At 37.4% G+C, this 13,615-nt stretch overlaps 1 protein-coding gene and 1 long non-coding RNA gene across 3 annotated transcripts in view; both read left to right on the top strand.

Moving 5' to 3' along the window:
* TSEN15 (tRNA splicing endonuclease subunit 15) overlaps positions 1-9,058 on the top strand; it is a 30,401-nt gene extending 21,343 nt beyond the window's left edge. Inside the window, exons 4-5 of the mRNA XM_082613767.1 lie at positions 7,064-7,205; positions 7,743-9,058. Coding sequence (XP_082469893.1) covers positions 7,064-7,205; positions 7,743-7,763 — 163 coding nt within the window. The 3' untranslated portion in view covers positions 7,764-9,058. The remainder of the gene's footprint in view (positions 1-7,063; positions 7,206-7,742) is intronic.
* A 545-nt stretch (positions 9,059-9,603) lies between these two features.
* LOC309799984 overlaps positions 9,604-13,615 on the top strand; it is a 77,481-nt gene continuing 73,469 nt past the window's right edge. For both annotated transcript variants that reach the window (XR_014293382.1, XR_014293383.1), the window contains exon 1: positions 9,604-10,170. This is a non-coding gene — a long non-coding RNA (uncharacterized lncRNA). The remainder of the gene's footprint in view (positions 10,171-13,615) is intronic.

Here is a 13,615-nt window from a genome sequence, read left to right as displayed (position 1 = left end):
CTTCCCAAGTGAGCTTTGGGTAACAGAGGCAGATAAATTATTTTATTGTTATTACTGTGAAGATTCATTGGTAATTTTCCCCCACGCTACCAAGTAGGATAAACAGAGCTCTGAGAGGGGAACTTCCATTTCATTTTGACAGTGATTTCCCTCAACTCCGAAGACAATACCCCCTTTACAACTCTGAGCTAATTTTCAAGTGTTAGCATTTCCCACATGGGTGTTTTGAGTAAGTCTGAAAATGTTTTGCTATTTATATCAAAGAACTCTGGAAACAAATATGAATGAGATGGAAATTTCTATCCTAACTTTTAGTATATGGTCTAGAGTTCCCACACAGTTTACATTAGGAAAACAACCATGCACACGCACACACGTATGTATGTACATTTCTGATTTAAACCATGTCATATCTTGAGAAAAAGAAAATACGCAAAAGTTGTCTTAATAGGTTTTATTTCCCTTTCTGTCTGTGTCCAGTCTTCGTCATACTCTGCCAGTTAGGGATATTTAAAGAAACTTATTTTTAAGTTATGTGTATTCCAGTGGCTTCAGAGTGTTACTTTCCATCAGTGCTGTGTAATAAGGTTTCTGATTAGTATTTATGGTTGCTTTATCTCTTTCTAAAGTAAACCTCTGATATGAACAGTAATCTAGCTAACTGTCATACAATTCAGCATAGGTGGAAATTATTTTTTAAGGGGAAGGTAGTGGTTACACTACCTTTGCAAGAATGCAAATCTGGTATAGATACTATATATAATAATACTGTATTCAGTGACTGCTTGACAGTTTGCAAAGCCTCTTCATGTATGCCACCTCATTGATTCTTAAAATAACCCTATTTGTAGACATTGAGGTATACTGTCTTCAGATTACAGCACCATTTGTTAAAAAGACTTTCTCCATTGAATTGCCTTTGTAGCTTTGTCAAAAATCAACTGATCACACTTATAGCATATTAAGAAGTAATACTTATGACAATATTAACACAAAGGATGGGGCTATGTTGAAGCAAGGAAATGATATCAGAGACTAACTTGAAGAAATGAATAGTATCAGAAATATTAAATATATAGGTTAATATATTTTTTATCCTTTTTCCTCTTAACTTTTTAAAAAGACATAAGATTGTATAAAGCAATAATATAACACTGTATTGAGTTTATAATATATAGGCATAATATGTATGACAGTAATAGCACAAAGGAGGAAGAAAGGAATGAAAGTTATACTGGAGTTTCTATATTTGTTTTAGAATTGAATTAGTATTAATCGGAGGTAAATTGTGATAAATTAAGATACTAATATATTATAGTGATCTCTAGAACCACCACTAAGAAACTCGAAAAAGTACAGTTGACCTTTGAACAATGCAGGGGTTAGAGGTGCCAATCCTCTGCACAGTTGAAAATCCAAGAGTAACTTTACAGTTGACCCTCTGTATCTGCAGTTCTGCATCCACAGATTTAACCAACCAGGGATCATGTAGTACTATAGTACATATTTATTGAAAAAAATCCACGTATAATTGGACCTGCATAGTTCAAATCTGTGTTGTTCAGGGGTCAACACAAATTAAAATTAAAATGGTACACTAGAAAACATCAATTTATTACAAAAGAAGGTGGTAAAGGAGGAACAGAGGAACAAAAAAGACATGTGATATATAGAAAACAAACAGCAAAATGGCAGATATAAATCCAACAATATCAGTATTAATTTTAAATGTGAATGGATTAAACACTCCAATCAAAGGACAGAAATTATAAGACTGGATATAAAAACAAGATCCAACTACATGCTGTCTGTAAAAGAGACACTTTACATTCAGAGACAACAATTTTGGAAAATTCTCAGCTGTTTCTTCTATACTGCTATAGTCTGAACGTATCCCGTATGTTTCATATGTTGAAATCCTAAGCCCTGAGTATTAGGAGGTGGGACCTTTGGAGGTGCTTAAGCCATGATGGTGGAGCCCTCATAAATGGAATGAGTGCCTTAAAAAAAGACCTCACATTTCAGATAGCTCTGAGAAACTGCTCCAAAGAGGTAGGGGGGAAGGTCAGTATATATGTGATTTTGGTGAAGGGGGAGTACCTGCAATAAGCACATATTTTTTGCAGAAGGTTTCTGCTAGTCACGAGGAGCAGACGTCACCACGAAGGATTTTAGTGCTTTTCTAGATATGAGGAGATACAAGAATTGGGCTCATAAAATCAGCTCCTGAAAACATCTAACTATCGGAAGACCTGTTCTGCTAGTTTTTCCCAGAGCACAGGGTGCCTCATTTGTGCTCTCCACACTGAAAGTCAGCAGCTGCAGTCGCACATGATTTAATCCTTGTAGAGGTGGGTGGCAAGTGCTAATGGCAAGTACCAATTTGTAGTTGACAGTGCCCACAGCCTAATCCCAGAAATCTGTGAATATGTTATGGCAAAAGAGATTTTGCAGATGAGATTAAGTTAAGGATTTTGTGATTGGGAGATTTGCCTGGATTATCCAGGTGGGCCTTATTAAAAAAAAGAGAGAGAGAGAGACCTTACAGAGATCCCTTGCCCCTTTTACCATGTGAGGACACAGTAAGAAGGTGCTGGCCATGAGCCACGAAGAGGACCTCCACCAGAATGAGACCATGCTGGTGCCTTGATCTGGGACTTTCCAGCCTCCAGAACCCTGAGAAATAAATATCTGTTGTTTATAAGCTGCCTGGTCTGTGGTATTTTGTTATAGCAGCCTGAATGGACTAAGACACACACCATTCTCTCCTTATTTTCCTCTGTAATTCTATTTACACATATGTTAAAGTGATATTGCATCAAAGGCCTCTGATGTTTTATTTAAAGAAAAAAAATTTCTCTTTGTACTTCAGCTAAGTTTCTTATGACCTATTTTCAGGTTCTCTAAATCCTTTCTTGTGCTGTGTCTAACCTACCATTAAGCCTAGTCAATACTTTGAAAATACATTTTTAAATTCTAGAATGTTCATTTCCTTTAGAATTTTCATTTTTTGCTTATATTTTTCATCTTGTCACTCATTTTGTCTGTCTTTTTCCTCAATGCTATAACATTTATTATAGTTATTTTAGAGTCTTTACTAATTCCAAAATCTGTTTTTCAACAGCTTTAGTTTTCTGACAGTCATCTTGTATTGACTTTTTGCTCTTGATTATTAGATATATTTTCCTGCTTCTTCGCATAGCTTAGAGTTTTTCACTGGATGCTGGACATTGTGTATGAAAAAAAAACTGATGTTGATAGACGGATGTCGATTCTACTCCCCGCCTCCAAAGAGCTCATCCTTTCCGCTATCTGGCAGGTAGAGTTAGTGTCTAATTTAGCCAATCAAATCAGAAGTCAAGAGGAGTCATGGCTGAACTGCAGCTTTAGTTATCTCAGTTCTCTTCTTGGTTTCATATGTCTTAAGAATGGGATCAGCCCTCTCTCTTCAGCAGGGCTTAGTGATTAGGGCTTGCTTGCCATTTTCCAGTCCCTTCCCCAGCTTCTCATGCTGTTGCTTAAACACAGCAGAAGTCCCATGAGTGAGAGTTGGTGAACTGGAGGGATTGTTGGCTTTTCAGATTCCATTCCTCGGTGCCAATTCAAGTGACGTTTTTACAAGTAGTGCTGTTTCCTCCTGGTCCCAGTGAAGTTGCTTGCGTATGACTGGCTTACTCCTCCAGCCACTGTGGCCAGACTTAGCAGTTGCCCTCAGGGATGGAAGTGGCTGTGTCTTGGTGTCTACCCTGGAAGGGCTCATTGCTCATTGAAATTTAGTTCCTTTAAACTTCTTTGTGTTTACCTCTCTTTTATGGCATTAAAGAAAAATGGCATATTGTTAAGCAAATCAGGTGTTTTCTCTTTATTATCATAGGAATGGTGGTCTTTTGAGATCTTTTATATCCTCATTAAAAGTGAAACCTTCTGTGCTGACTTTTGAATAAATAATATTGAAAAAGAAAGGAACACTGCTTTGGTGATCATATCTTACCATTTTTATTCTTAACCTTTTTAAAAATTATTTATTTATTTATTTATTTATTTATATTTTTGGCTGCATTGGGTCTTCATTGCTGTGCACGGGCTTTCTCTAGTTGCGGCGAGCGGGAGCTACTCTTAGTTGTGGTGCGTGGGCTTCTCATTGCGGTGGCTTCTCTTGTTGCGGAGCACGGGCTCTAGGCGTGAAGGCTTCAGTAGTTGTGGCATGCGGGCTCAGTAGTTGTGGCTCGAGGGCTCTAGAGCACAGGCTCAGTAGTTGTGGTGCACGGGCTTAGTTGCTCCACGGCATGTGGGATCTTCCCAGACCAGGGCTTGAACCCATGTTCCCTGCATTGGCAGGCGGATTCTTAACCACTGTGCCACCAGGGAAGCCCCCTTAACCTTTTTCGTAATGTAGAATAGGGGTCAGCAAACCTTTTCTTAAAGGGCTAGATAGTAAATATGTTGGGCTTTGCGGACAGAGTGGCAAAATTGAGGCTATTATGTAGGTACTTATATGACCATTCAAAATGTATCATTTAAAGATGTAGTAAAGGTTATTAGCTCATGAGCCATAGAAAACAGGTGACCATAGTTTGCCAGGCCCTGGTATAGAGACAAATGATAAAACAATTTGTTTTGATGAACAAAAAGCAAGCAAATATCAGATACTTTATGCGGGCCTCTCACTGTTGTGGCCTCTCCTGTCGCGGAGCACAGGCTCCGGACGCGCAGGCTGAGCGGCCATGGCTCACGGGCCCAGCCGCTCTGTGGCATGTGGGATCTTCCCGGGCCAGGGCACGAACCCATGTCCCCTGCATCAGCAGGCGGACTCTCAACCACTGTGCCACCAGGGAAGCCCCAGATACCTTAAAGAAATTATATTCTAAGGAGTTCTTTGGTACACCATCTACCACTGTCATCTACAATAATAAGTACCAAAAATGATGATCCTGAGCTGTCAAGACAAGTTTAACTTGTCTTATTTAGTGTAATTGAATTGCATAATAAATTTTAGAAAAATGTTTATCAGAAATATTTTAAAGTTTATATGCCTGAAGAGTTAGTTATAGCTATATGGAAACCTTCATTCAAAAAGCCTCATTCAGGGACTTCCCTGGTGGTCCAGTGGGTAAGACTTCGCCCTCCCAATGCAGGGAGCCCTGGGTTTGATCCCTGGTCGGGGAACTAGATCTCACATGCGTGCCGCAACTAAGAGTCCACATGCCGCAACTAAGACCCGGCACAGACAAAATAAATGAAGTAAATAAATAAATATTATAAGAAAAAAAGCCTCATTCATTCTACCCAAGTATTCTACTACATATTGAGCATTAACAATTTTTTTTAAAAAGCTTTGACCCTCAAAATGGGTACAATCCAGTGGAAAACAGACACTTAGATGTAAATATAAATACAAGGTAGTGATTGCAGTAATGTAGGTTTGCACAAGGTGCCTCTGTAGGGTTGGGGAAAGGTGGCAGGGAAGAATTCAGAGAGAAGATGATGCTTTGCTGACTCTTGAAAAGGAATTAAGATTTTGTCAGGTAAACATTTTATTTATCCAGTATTACCATATTGTTGAATTGCCTCTTTCAAGGTCATTTTAGAAATGGTTTGACTATGAGGAAACAAACTTAGCAACTCATTCTCTCCTTATCTGATTACACACCTGTGAAATTTAAATGATAGTAGGTAAGCAGCTTTTTGTGACTGTTTTAAGAAACCAGTTATCACTCTGTAACATATGCAGTGACTGAATGATAGTTTAGCAAGAACAATTTAATTTCAGCTTTTCTAGAAGTTTATTGCTGTTTTAAATCACTTTTAAAATCTTGTCTTCACCACAGGTTTTTTAAAAAGCATTATAATTACTATAGGAAGAATATTTCAAAGCAGAGACTTTTCTTTTTAGATACTTTATAGATTCAGTAGCTAGTAGGATGGGTGAAGAATCACAAGAATTTTTACTTAGGGTTGGGAGTAGAATTTAAGGGGACAAATCAGACTTTTGTTAGAATATAGTGTTGAGTTATTTATGTATTCAGTTGTAGCATGTTAATATGCTAGTAAATCTTTTTCTAATTCCTGGAAAATTGGTTAGCTTCATGAAAAAACAACTGATCATTTTTTATTTGCCTTTTTAAGAAAGCTCCTCTGGAGATTATATTTTACTGAATTATTGAATACAGGTTTTATTGAGTAGGTAATAAGAATTTTTAGTTTGTGGTAAACAAAAGCTAATAGTGTTTTGAAGACCTAGGTATTGGATTTAGTAGATTATTTTCCACAGCAAGCAAACTGAAATCCTTTATAACATTGATGTTTGATATATAATTTTACAAAAAAGTTTTATCTCTATATATTTTTCTTTTAGCTTTTATTAAGTAACAGAATACATATTGAGAGCCGCAAAAATATCTATATTCATATCTAATCATTCTGATACCTGGAAAGGCCCAACAGAATTATTTAAAAAGAAACAACTACCTGCAGAAAGATGATTATTACAGCTTATCTTTATTAGCACCCTCCTCCTCACAAAAAACCTGAAAGAACTTTACAGCAATAGGGGAATGATTGGTTAAACTATGAGGCAATAGAATATTATATAGCCATATAAAGGTTGTAATTATTAACACCAGTAGAAACATGGGGAAATGTTTATTATAGTCTACTTTTAAAAAAACAAACCTGAATACCGAATTGTTCCACTGTAAGATACCAAGTTGGAAAATTGGATAAATGAGTAACCGGGATCTTTAGCTAATTTAGATGCACTAAATACTGTTAGTGTCCCGTTCTGTTGGTTCCTAAATGCAGTTTTGATTCTCTCAGGTATGATCAGGAAAGATGGGTGAATACAAAAGAGAAGGACTGAAAGTCAGTAGATAGCTCTTATTTGCAAGATTTTCTGTATAAGAAGACAACTTTAAATGTTTATATTTGAGCCTTCATACATTTCCTGAGTCCGCATTATGGAAATAATGTTATTGCCTACCTCTTCTCCAAGATTTTACAGTATTTGATCTTATTATTAATTGAGTGATTGTGAATGCTAAATGTGTTGTGACTTTATTTTCAGGATAAGGGAGATCTTGAAGGCATCTCGAAAATTGCAAGGTGATCCAGATTTGCCAATGTCTTTTACTTTGGCCATAGTGGAGTCTGACTCCACAATAGTCTATTACAAGCTTACTGATGGATTTATGCTGCCAGATCCTCAGGTCAGTTTTGGGGCAACTATCAGTAAACATTGAAAAGATAAGAAAGTTATGACATGATTTTAAGTGTGAATCAATCCATTCACAGAACCATCACTTCTTTTGCAATATGAACATTCAAGAAAAAAAATGACTTGGTTTTTCATACCTCAGAAATGGCTATGTTCTGTTCAAAGCAACATGTTCCTAGCTGTTTTCACAAAAATAATTTGACTTCCCTACTCTACAGAAAATTTCATAGTTTCCCAGAGTACTTCATGAAGTCATGATGCACTTAATGATTTGATGAGTAACTGGGATGGAATGTAAAGGCTTATAATAGTTTTAAGAACACTTAAACGCTTCTTTAAGGAAATGTTAAATTGGTTGACATTTTGACAGGAACAGTTTAATAAGTAAATGTGTTTTATATGATTTCTTTACATACATTGTTGGCATAATTGGGATAATCACATTACATATCTTCCTAGTTTTGCTTTTAAATTACATTATCTATTGGGGAAAAGGTCCATCCTTATCTTTTTTTTTTTTATGTTGCAGAATATTTCCCTTAGAAGATGACACCTATACTTCCCGATGCTTGCTTTATTCACACAAGATTGGATTGAGACCCATCAGCCTGATTCATCTTTTATCTCAGAGATAGTCAGGGTTGACTTAGCTGGTCCCATTCCATAAGTTTTCTTTTTGAAGAATAAAACTTTCCCAGATAGAAGAATTTATCTTATTCAAAAATATAGGGTAGTTGCTCTAGAACTTTCTCATCTGGAGACAGTTTAATTATAGTTGTATACAAGTTTATGCCTAGGGTGTGTTCAGAAGGGACATTGTTGAGACTGCCACCTCTTTCCCTTACTCAACCCTCTCAGTGCCTTTTGGTCACTACAGCTAGCCTGGAATGGCATTTCAGGTACACCTTGACACCTGGAGAGTTTACTTTAGTCTGCTTTTTCATCCCCAATAGAAAGTATTCTTTCAATTGGTTTTTTCATGTTGTAATTACTGTCACTTCCCTCTTTGGTTGACTTTAAATCAAAACTAGAAATATGCTCATCCAGGGTGTAAAATTACATGTCTAGATTAATAGGGACCAGAGAATTGCTACCTACAAGAGTACTGGGTCTTTTTCTTCCGTTCTTATTACCACCACCTGTACTGTATCATAGCTAGAATATTACAAGAGAAATAGTAGGGGACAGTGTTAACCTTAAAAACATCTTTCTTAAGTAAACCCAGTTTTTCTACTTTGGTTAATACCGCCCAATTAAGTTGCCTAAAGTATAAACAATTATATGCACAAAGATGTTTCAAGTGACATTTTGGGCCATATAATAATACAAATTATAAATGACTTAAAAGTTTAAGGCAAGGGTCAGCAAAATTTTTCTGGAAAGGGTCAGAAAGGAAATATTTTAGGCTTTTCAGGTCATATAGTCTTTCTCACAACTTCTCAGCTCTGCTGTTTGTAGGACAAAAATAACCATAGACAGTATCTAAATGAATGGATATGGCTGTATTCCAGTAAAGCTTATTTACAAACACAGGGCCATAGTTTGCCAACCACTGGTCTGGGGAGATAGTTAATGAACATATATAGCTAATGAATCGTGTGTTATGTACCCATTAAAAATTAGTAATTACTGAAAAACATGAGAAAATATTTAGTAACAAAAAGCAAGATACAAAAGTATATGAATGTGTATGACTATGGCTATAAATAACACACCAAGTATATAATAAAAAGATGACAAAATAAATTACTAACTGGTTATAATAGGATGGCAGGGCAGGAAATGGATGACTTTGTCTTTCTTCAGTATTTTAGTTTTTCTCTATTTGTATTACTTTTATAATAAAAATGTTTTAAAATAAAAAAGTGTCCTGAGATCTATATTAGTTACCTATTGTTGCATACTAATATTACCACAAACTTAGCAACTTAAAGTAGCACACATTTAATATCTCAAATTTGGGTCCTTTGTAAGGTTGCAGTCAAGGTGTTGGCCAGGGCTGCAGTGTCATCTGAGGCTTCACTGGGGAAAAACCTGCTTTTTCACTCATGTGGTTGATAGCAGCTTTCTGTTCTCTGTGGGCACTTGTACTGAGGACTTCAGCTTAGTGGGCTATTGGTGAGAGGCCACCCTCTTTGCCACATGAGTCTTGCCAGCACAACTTGTTTCCTCAAAGCCAGTGAGGGAGAGAGAGTCAGCAAGATGGACCTCCTAATATCGTGTAATGTAGTCATGTACATCCTGTCACCTTTGCCATATTCTGTTGGTTAGGAGCAAGCCACAGCTAATTACGCTGGAAAACAACAATTACAAGAATGGAAAAATGACCAAAAGTAGGAAAATAACAAAATTGTATAAAGCATCATTCTTGATCTATAGTAGTTCCTGAACTCCTTTCCTTTGATATTTTTTGAATTTTACTTTCCTTCTTGATGGAAGGTCTTGGCAACTCCTTCAGACTCCCTCTGCTTCCCCAGAAGGCCTGAAGATGCACCAATTCAGAACAATATGGGTTTCTGTAACCCTAGTCAGCAATTTGCAGATCTAAGGATCCTAAAACAGTTTATGATCAGTTCTTAGCGTCTCTGCCATTTGATTCCTTTTGAGGGCTTTCATTACAGTGCTAGAAAAACAGTCTGCATTTTCAGAAAGAAATGTAGGGCTTAATGAATATTAGATTTGTGTGTCAGATCTGGTGACCAGTGGGCCCCTATGTAACTACAAGACCAGAAGTGTCTTGACTGTGAAAGGAGCTTTCTTACAGAAATCTTTAAAACTAGGTCTTAATCTCACTGTATGTCCTGGGATGTCTACTCTTTTTCAGAATGTTCCCTGTGTACTTGACCGAAGTTGTTCTGTCCAAAGCCAGCCAGATACCTGCTAGTGTGAGTAATGGTCCAGAACAGTTTGGAAATGGAGACGACCCGGTCTGTCAGTCTCATTTTAGTGAAAAATAGGTAAAGTGATTCCTTTTGTGTGATCAAGTAACTTTGTAATTGCATTTACATTTGTCTTTCTTGGTAGACTATGGGCTCCTTAAGAACAGAACAAAGAACTGTGTCTTTAAAAAATTTTTTTAATTGAAGTATAGTTGATCTGCAGTATTATATTTTATCAGTAGTTTCAGGTGTACAACATAGTGATTCAATATTTTTATAGATTATACTCCATTTAAAGTTATTACAGCATAATGGCTATATTTCCTTGTGCTGTACATGTATCTTTGTTGCATATTTATTTTACATCTTTATTTTATTAATCCCCTACCCCTGTTTTGCCCCTCCCTCCTTCCCTCTCCCCACTGGTAACCACTAGTCTGTTCTCTGTATCTCAGTCTGTTTCTTTTTGTTATATGCACTAGTTCATTTTATTTTTTAGATTCCACATATAAGTCATAACAAACCATGTCTTTTTTTATACATCTGTGTGTCCCACCACCTTCCACAAACTGGCATATACAAAGTGCTCAATAAATATTTGGTGAATGAATGAATGCTGATTGTAGACTTGTTTAATTGTATAATGGTTTACTTTTTGCCTGAAGGCAAACTAAAATGATCCATTTGGACACCAGAGGGCACTGCTAAATAAGCACAAAATTTTCAGACTTCAGAAATGAATTAACTAGAGAAGTGGTGCTCTTGAAAGTTTATTTTCAATCTGTGGGAAATAGCATAAATAAAAATATAAATAAGTTTTATGTGCTCATACCCCCCTCCCTTTTTCTTTCTGGCATGACTCTAAAATTATGCTCTCTACTGACATTAAATATGTGACTTGATTCATGCTTTACTCAAAATATAAATCTGTATTTAAAAATCAAAGGTTGGGGCTTCCCTGATGGCGCAGTGGTTGAGAGTCCTCCTGCCGATGCAGGGGACACGGGTTCGTGCCCCGGTCCGGGAGAATCCCACATGCCGCGGAGCGGCTGGGCCCGTGAGCCATGGCCGCTGAGCCTGCGCGTACAGAGCCTGTGCTCCGCAACAGGAGAGGCCACAACAGTGAGAGGCCCGCGTACCGCAAAAAAAAAAAAAAATCAAAGCTTGTTTGGGGCCAGGGTGGGTGGGTGTTTTTTCCTAGATTATGGTTTTGTTCATATCCATATGCCATGATGCATTTCAGTTTTTTCTTGCCAAAGCCTAATATATTAGATACAATTTCAAGAGCAGATCACCTAGCAACAGATCCCAGCTCTGAAACACTCATTGAACTGGCTAAATCCCAGTGGTGTGAGACATAAACTGCTGCTGTTATACCTATAAACTTTTCCGTTAAAGGGAAGCCCTCTCTAGATGGGAGTAGGATGGGGGAAAGGGTATGCGATGATTCCTCTCTAGTGCTGTCTTTGCCTGTGTATTTTGGGGTCCCTAGTGAATGCACCCTCTGCACTGGGACGGCTTAGTAGAACGCTGAGTGATCTACGTCCAATGACTCCAGACTGACTTATTTTGCTTCCTTGCCTGGGCCTCTCTAGGAGAATGTGTTCCTAAACACCACAGATCTCTTGTGAAGAACATGAGGGTGGAGGCACTTTGGAATTCTAAACTACAGCTAGAATAGAATAGTAATCTACAAAGTTCATGTAATCTGCAGTTTTTTAAAAAACTGAAACAGCTTTACACTTTTATATTCCTGGAACCAAGTGACTTAACCAAAACTTCATGATATTTCATCTTCTCTTTCTGAGCATTTTAGTTCTGAATTCCTCTCTGAGGTCACTTTTTCCATTGCAGCCCCAGCAGGAGGCCTTTCACTGATGCAGCACAGTGGTTCCTGCCAAAGTTTATAGTTCTTCTAGACAGAAGCACTTTATTCATCTGCTGTATTTTACCTTGACTGTTTACATATGCAGAGTAGTGTCGTATTCTGAACAATCAGTACAATTTTCCCTCCTTTCAGACCAAGAGCTGTCCCATTCCTTACCACCAACACTCCTGCAGCCTAATCTGCTTAATGATCTTTGAGTAAGAACTTGCTTCGGCTAACTAAGGGAAGAGTGTGGGAAAATCACGTGACTTATTGGACGGGTCTGCTTTTAAAATGTTTAGATGATTCTGGAAGATTAAAAATCAATTTAACTAAAATCAAACAAAGACTGGCTTTTTAGATTGCAGAGTACTAAATGGAGGTACTATTAAGGAAGTATTTAATTAAAGTTCATTAATTTATTAACATGCTAATTTATCTTCAGACATTAACTGTGCTTCTTCTGTGCTTAGATGACTGTGGTAAGTGCTGAAGTAACAAAGGTTAATGAGATATGACCTGTGCTCTCAAGGAGCTCAGATAGCCAATTACAACTCTCCTAGCCAAAACTCTAAAAGACTGTTGCCAATGTGAGTGAGGAATACCCATCATGCAGTGTATGAAGTCTGAAGTTTATGCGGTTTACTTAATGGTGAAGGGGTTCAACAACTTTTGGTAAATTAAACAATTTTCAAACAATCATTGTATGTATATTATTTGTCCCAAAGGACTGAACATTGGACAGGATACAGAGAAATATTACACAATGCACCTCTCAAAGACTTATTTTCTGGCTTAAAAGGAGAAAATCTATGTGTACAAGATAGAATGTTACAAGGCAGTATTACATATAAATGCTAAATGATAATTGTAAAGCAATTTATTCACTACCAAGTACTTCAGTACTCTTTATTTTGATTCTCAAAACAGAGCTGATATTATTTACTTGCTATTATTAATTTATTATGCTTATTCAATAGGTGGAGAAATTAGGGCACCAAGTGGTTAAGCAACAGCTTCATGTAGTAGCAAGTGAGTGGGTAATGAGGACTAGAACCAGGTCTCTTAACATCTAGCCCACTGTTCTTTTCAGAATCTTGTATGGTGCAGAGCAATATATTAATGTGTGTCAAACAGGCTTTGGGAAGAAAAAAATTAGCTCTACTTAGTCCTGGAGGGAGTTTTTTTTCTTTTTTTTCAGTACGCGGGCCTCTCACTGTTGTGTCCTCTCCCGTTGCGGAGCACAGGCTCCAGACGTGCAGGCTCAGCGGCCATGGCTCACGGGCCCAGCCGCTCTGCAGCATGTGGGATCTTCCCGGACTGGGGCACGAACCCGTGTCCCCTGCATCGACAGGCAGACTCTCAACCACTGCGCCACCAGGGAAGCCCGTGGAGGGAGTTTTTTAGTGATTTAGGGATCAGTTACATTATCCTCTTGGACTCTTGAACAAATGTATCAAAATGTCAAGCTGTGTGTGAATAATTTGGAAAATCATATTCATAGGCAATATATTTATAAGTTTTATTCCAAAGAATAAATACGATCATCTCCATGCTGTTAGGTAGGCAAACCTAAAACAATAATTAAAGTTAAATGAGAAAGAGCTCAGAAAGTTTCTTTGCTTGCTGGAGCTAAATTTTGTGCTGGTACAAAGA

Source organism: Mesoplodon mirus, assembly GCF_964341445.2.
Source record: "Mesoplodon mirus genome assembly, chromosome: 3".
In the NCBI taxonomy this organism is placed as follows: Eukaryota; Metazoa; Chordata; class Mammalia; order Artiodactyla; family Ziphiidae; genus Mesoplodon; species Mesoplodon mirus.
Note: the sequence above shows the minus strand (reverse complement) of the source record. Positions and strands in the feature narration are given on the sequence as shown.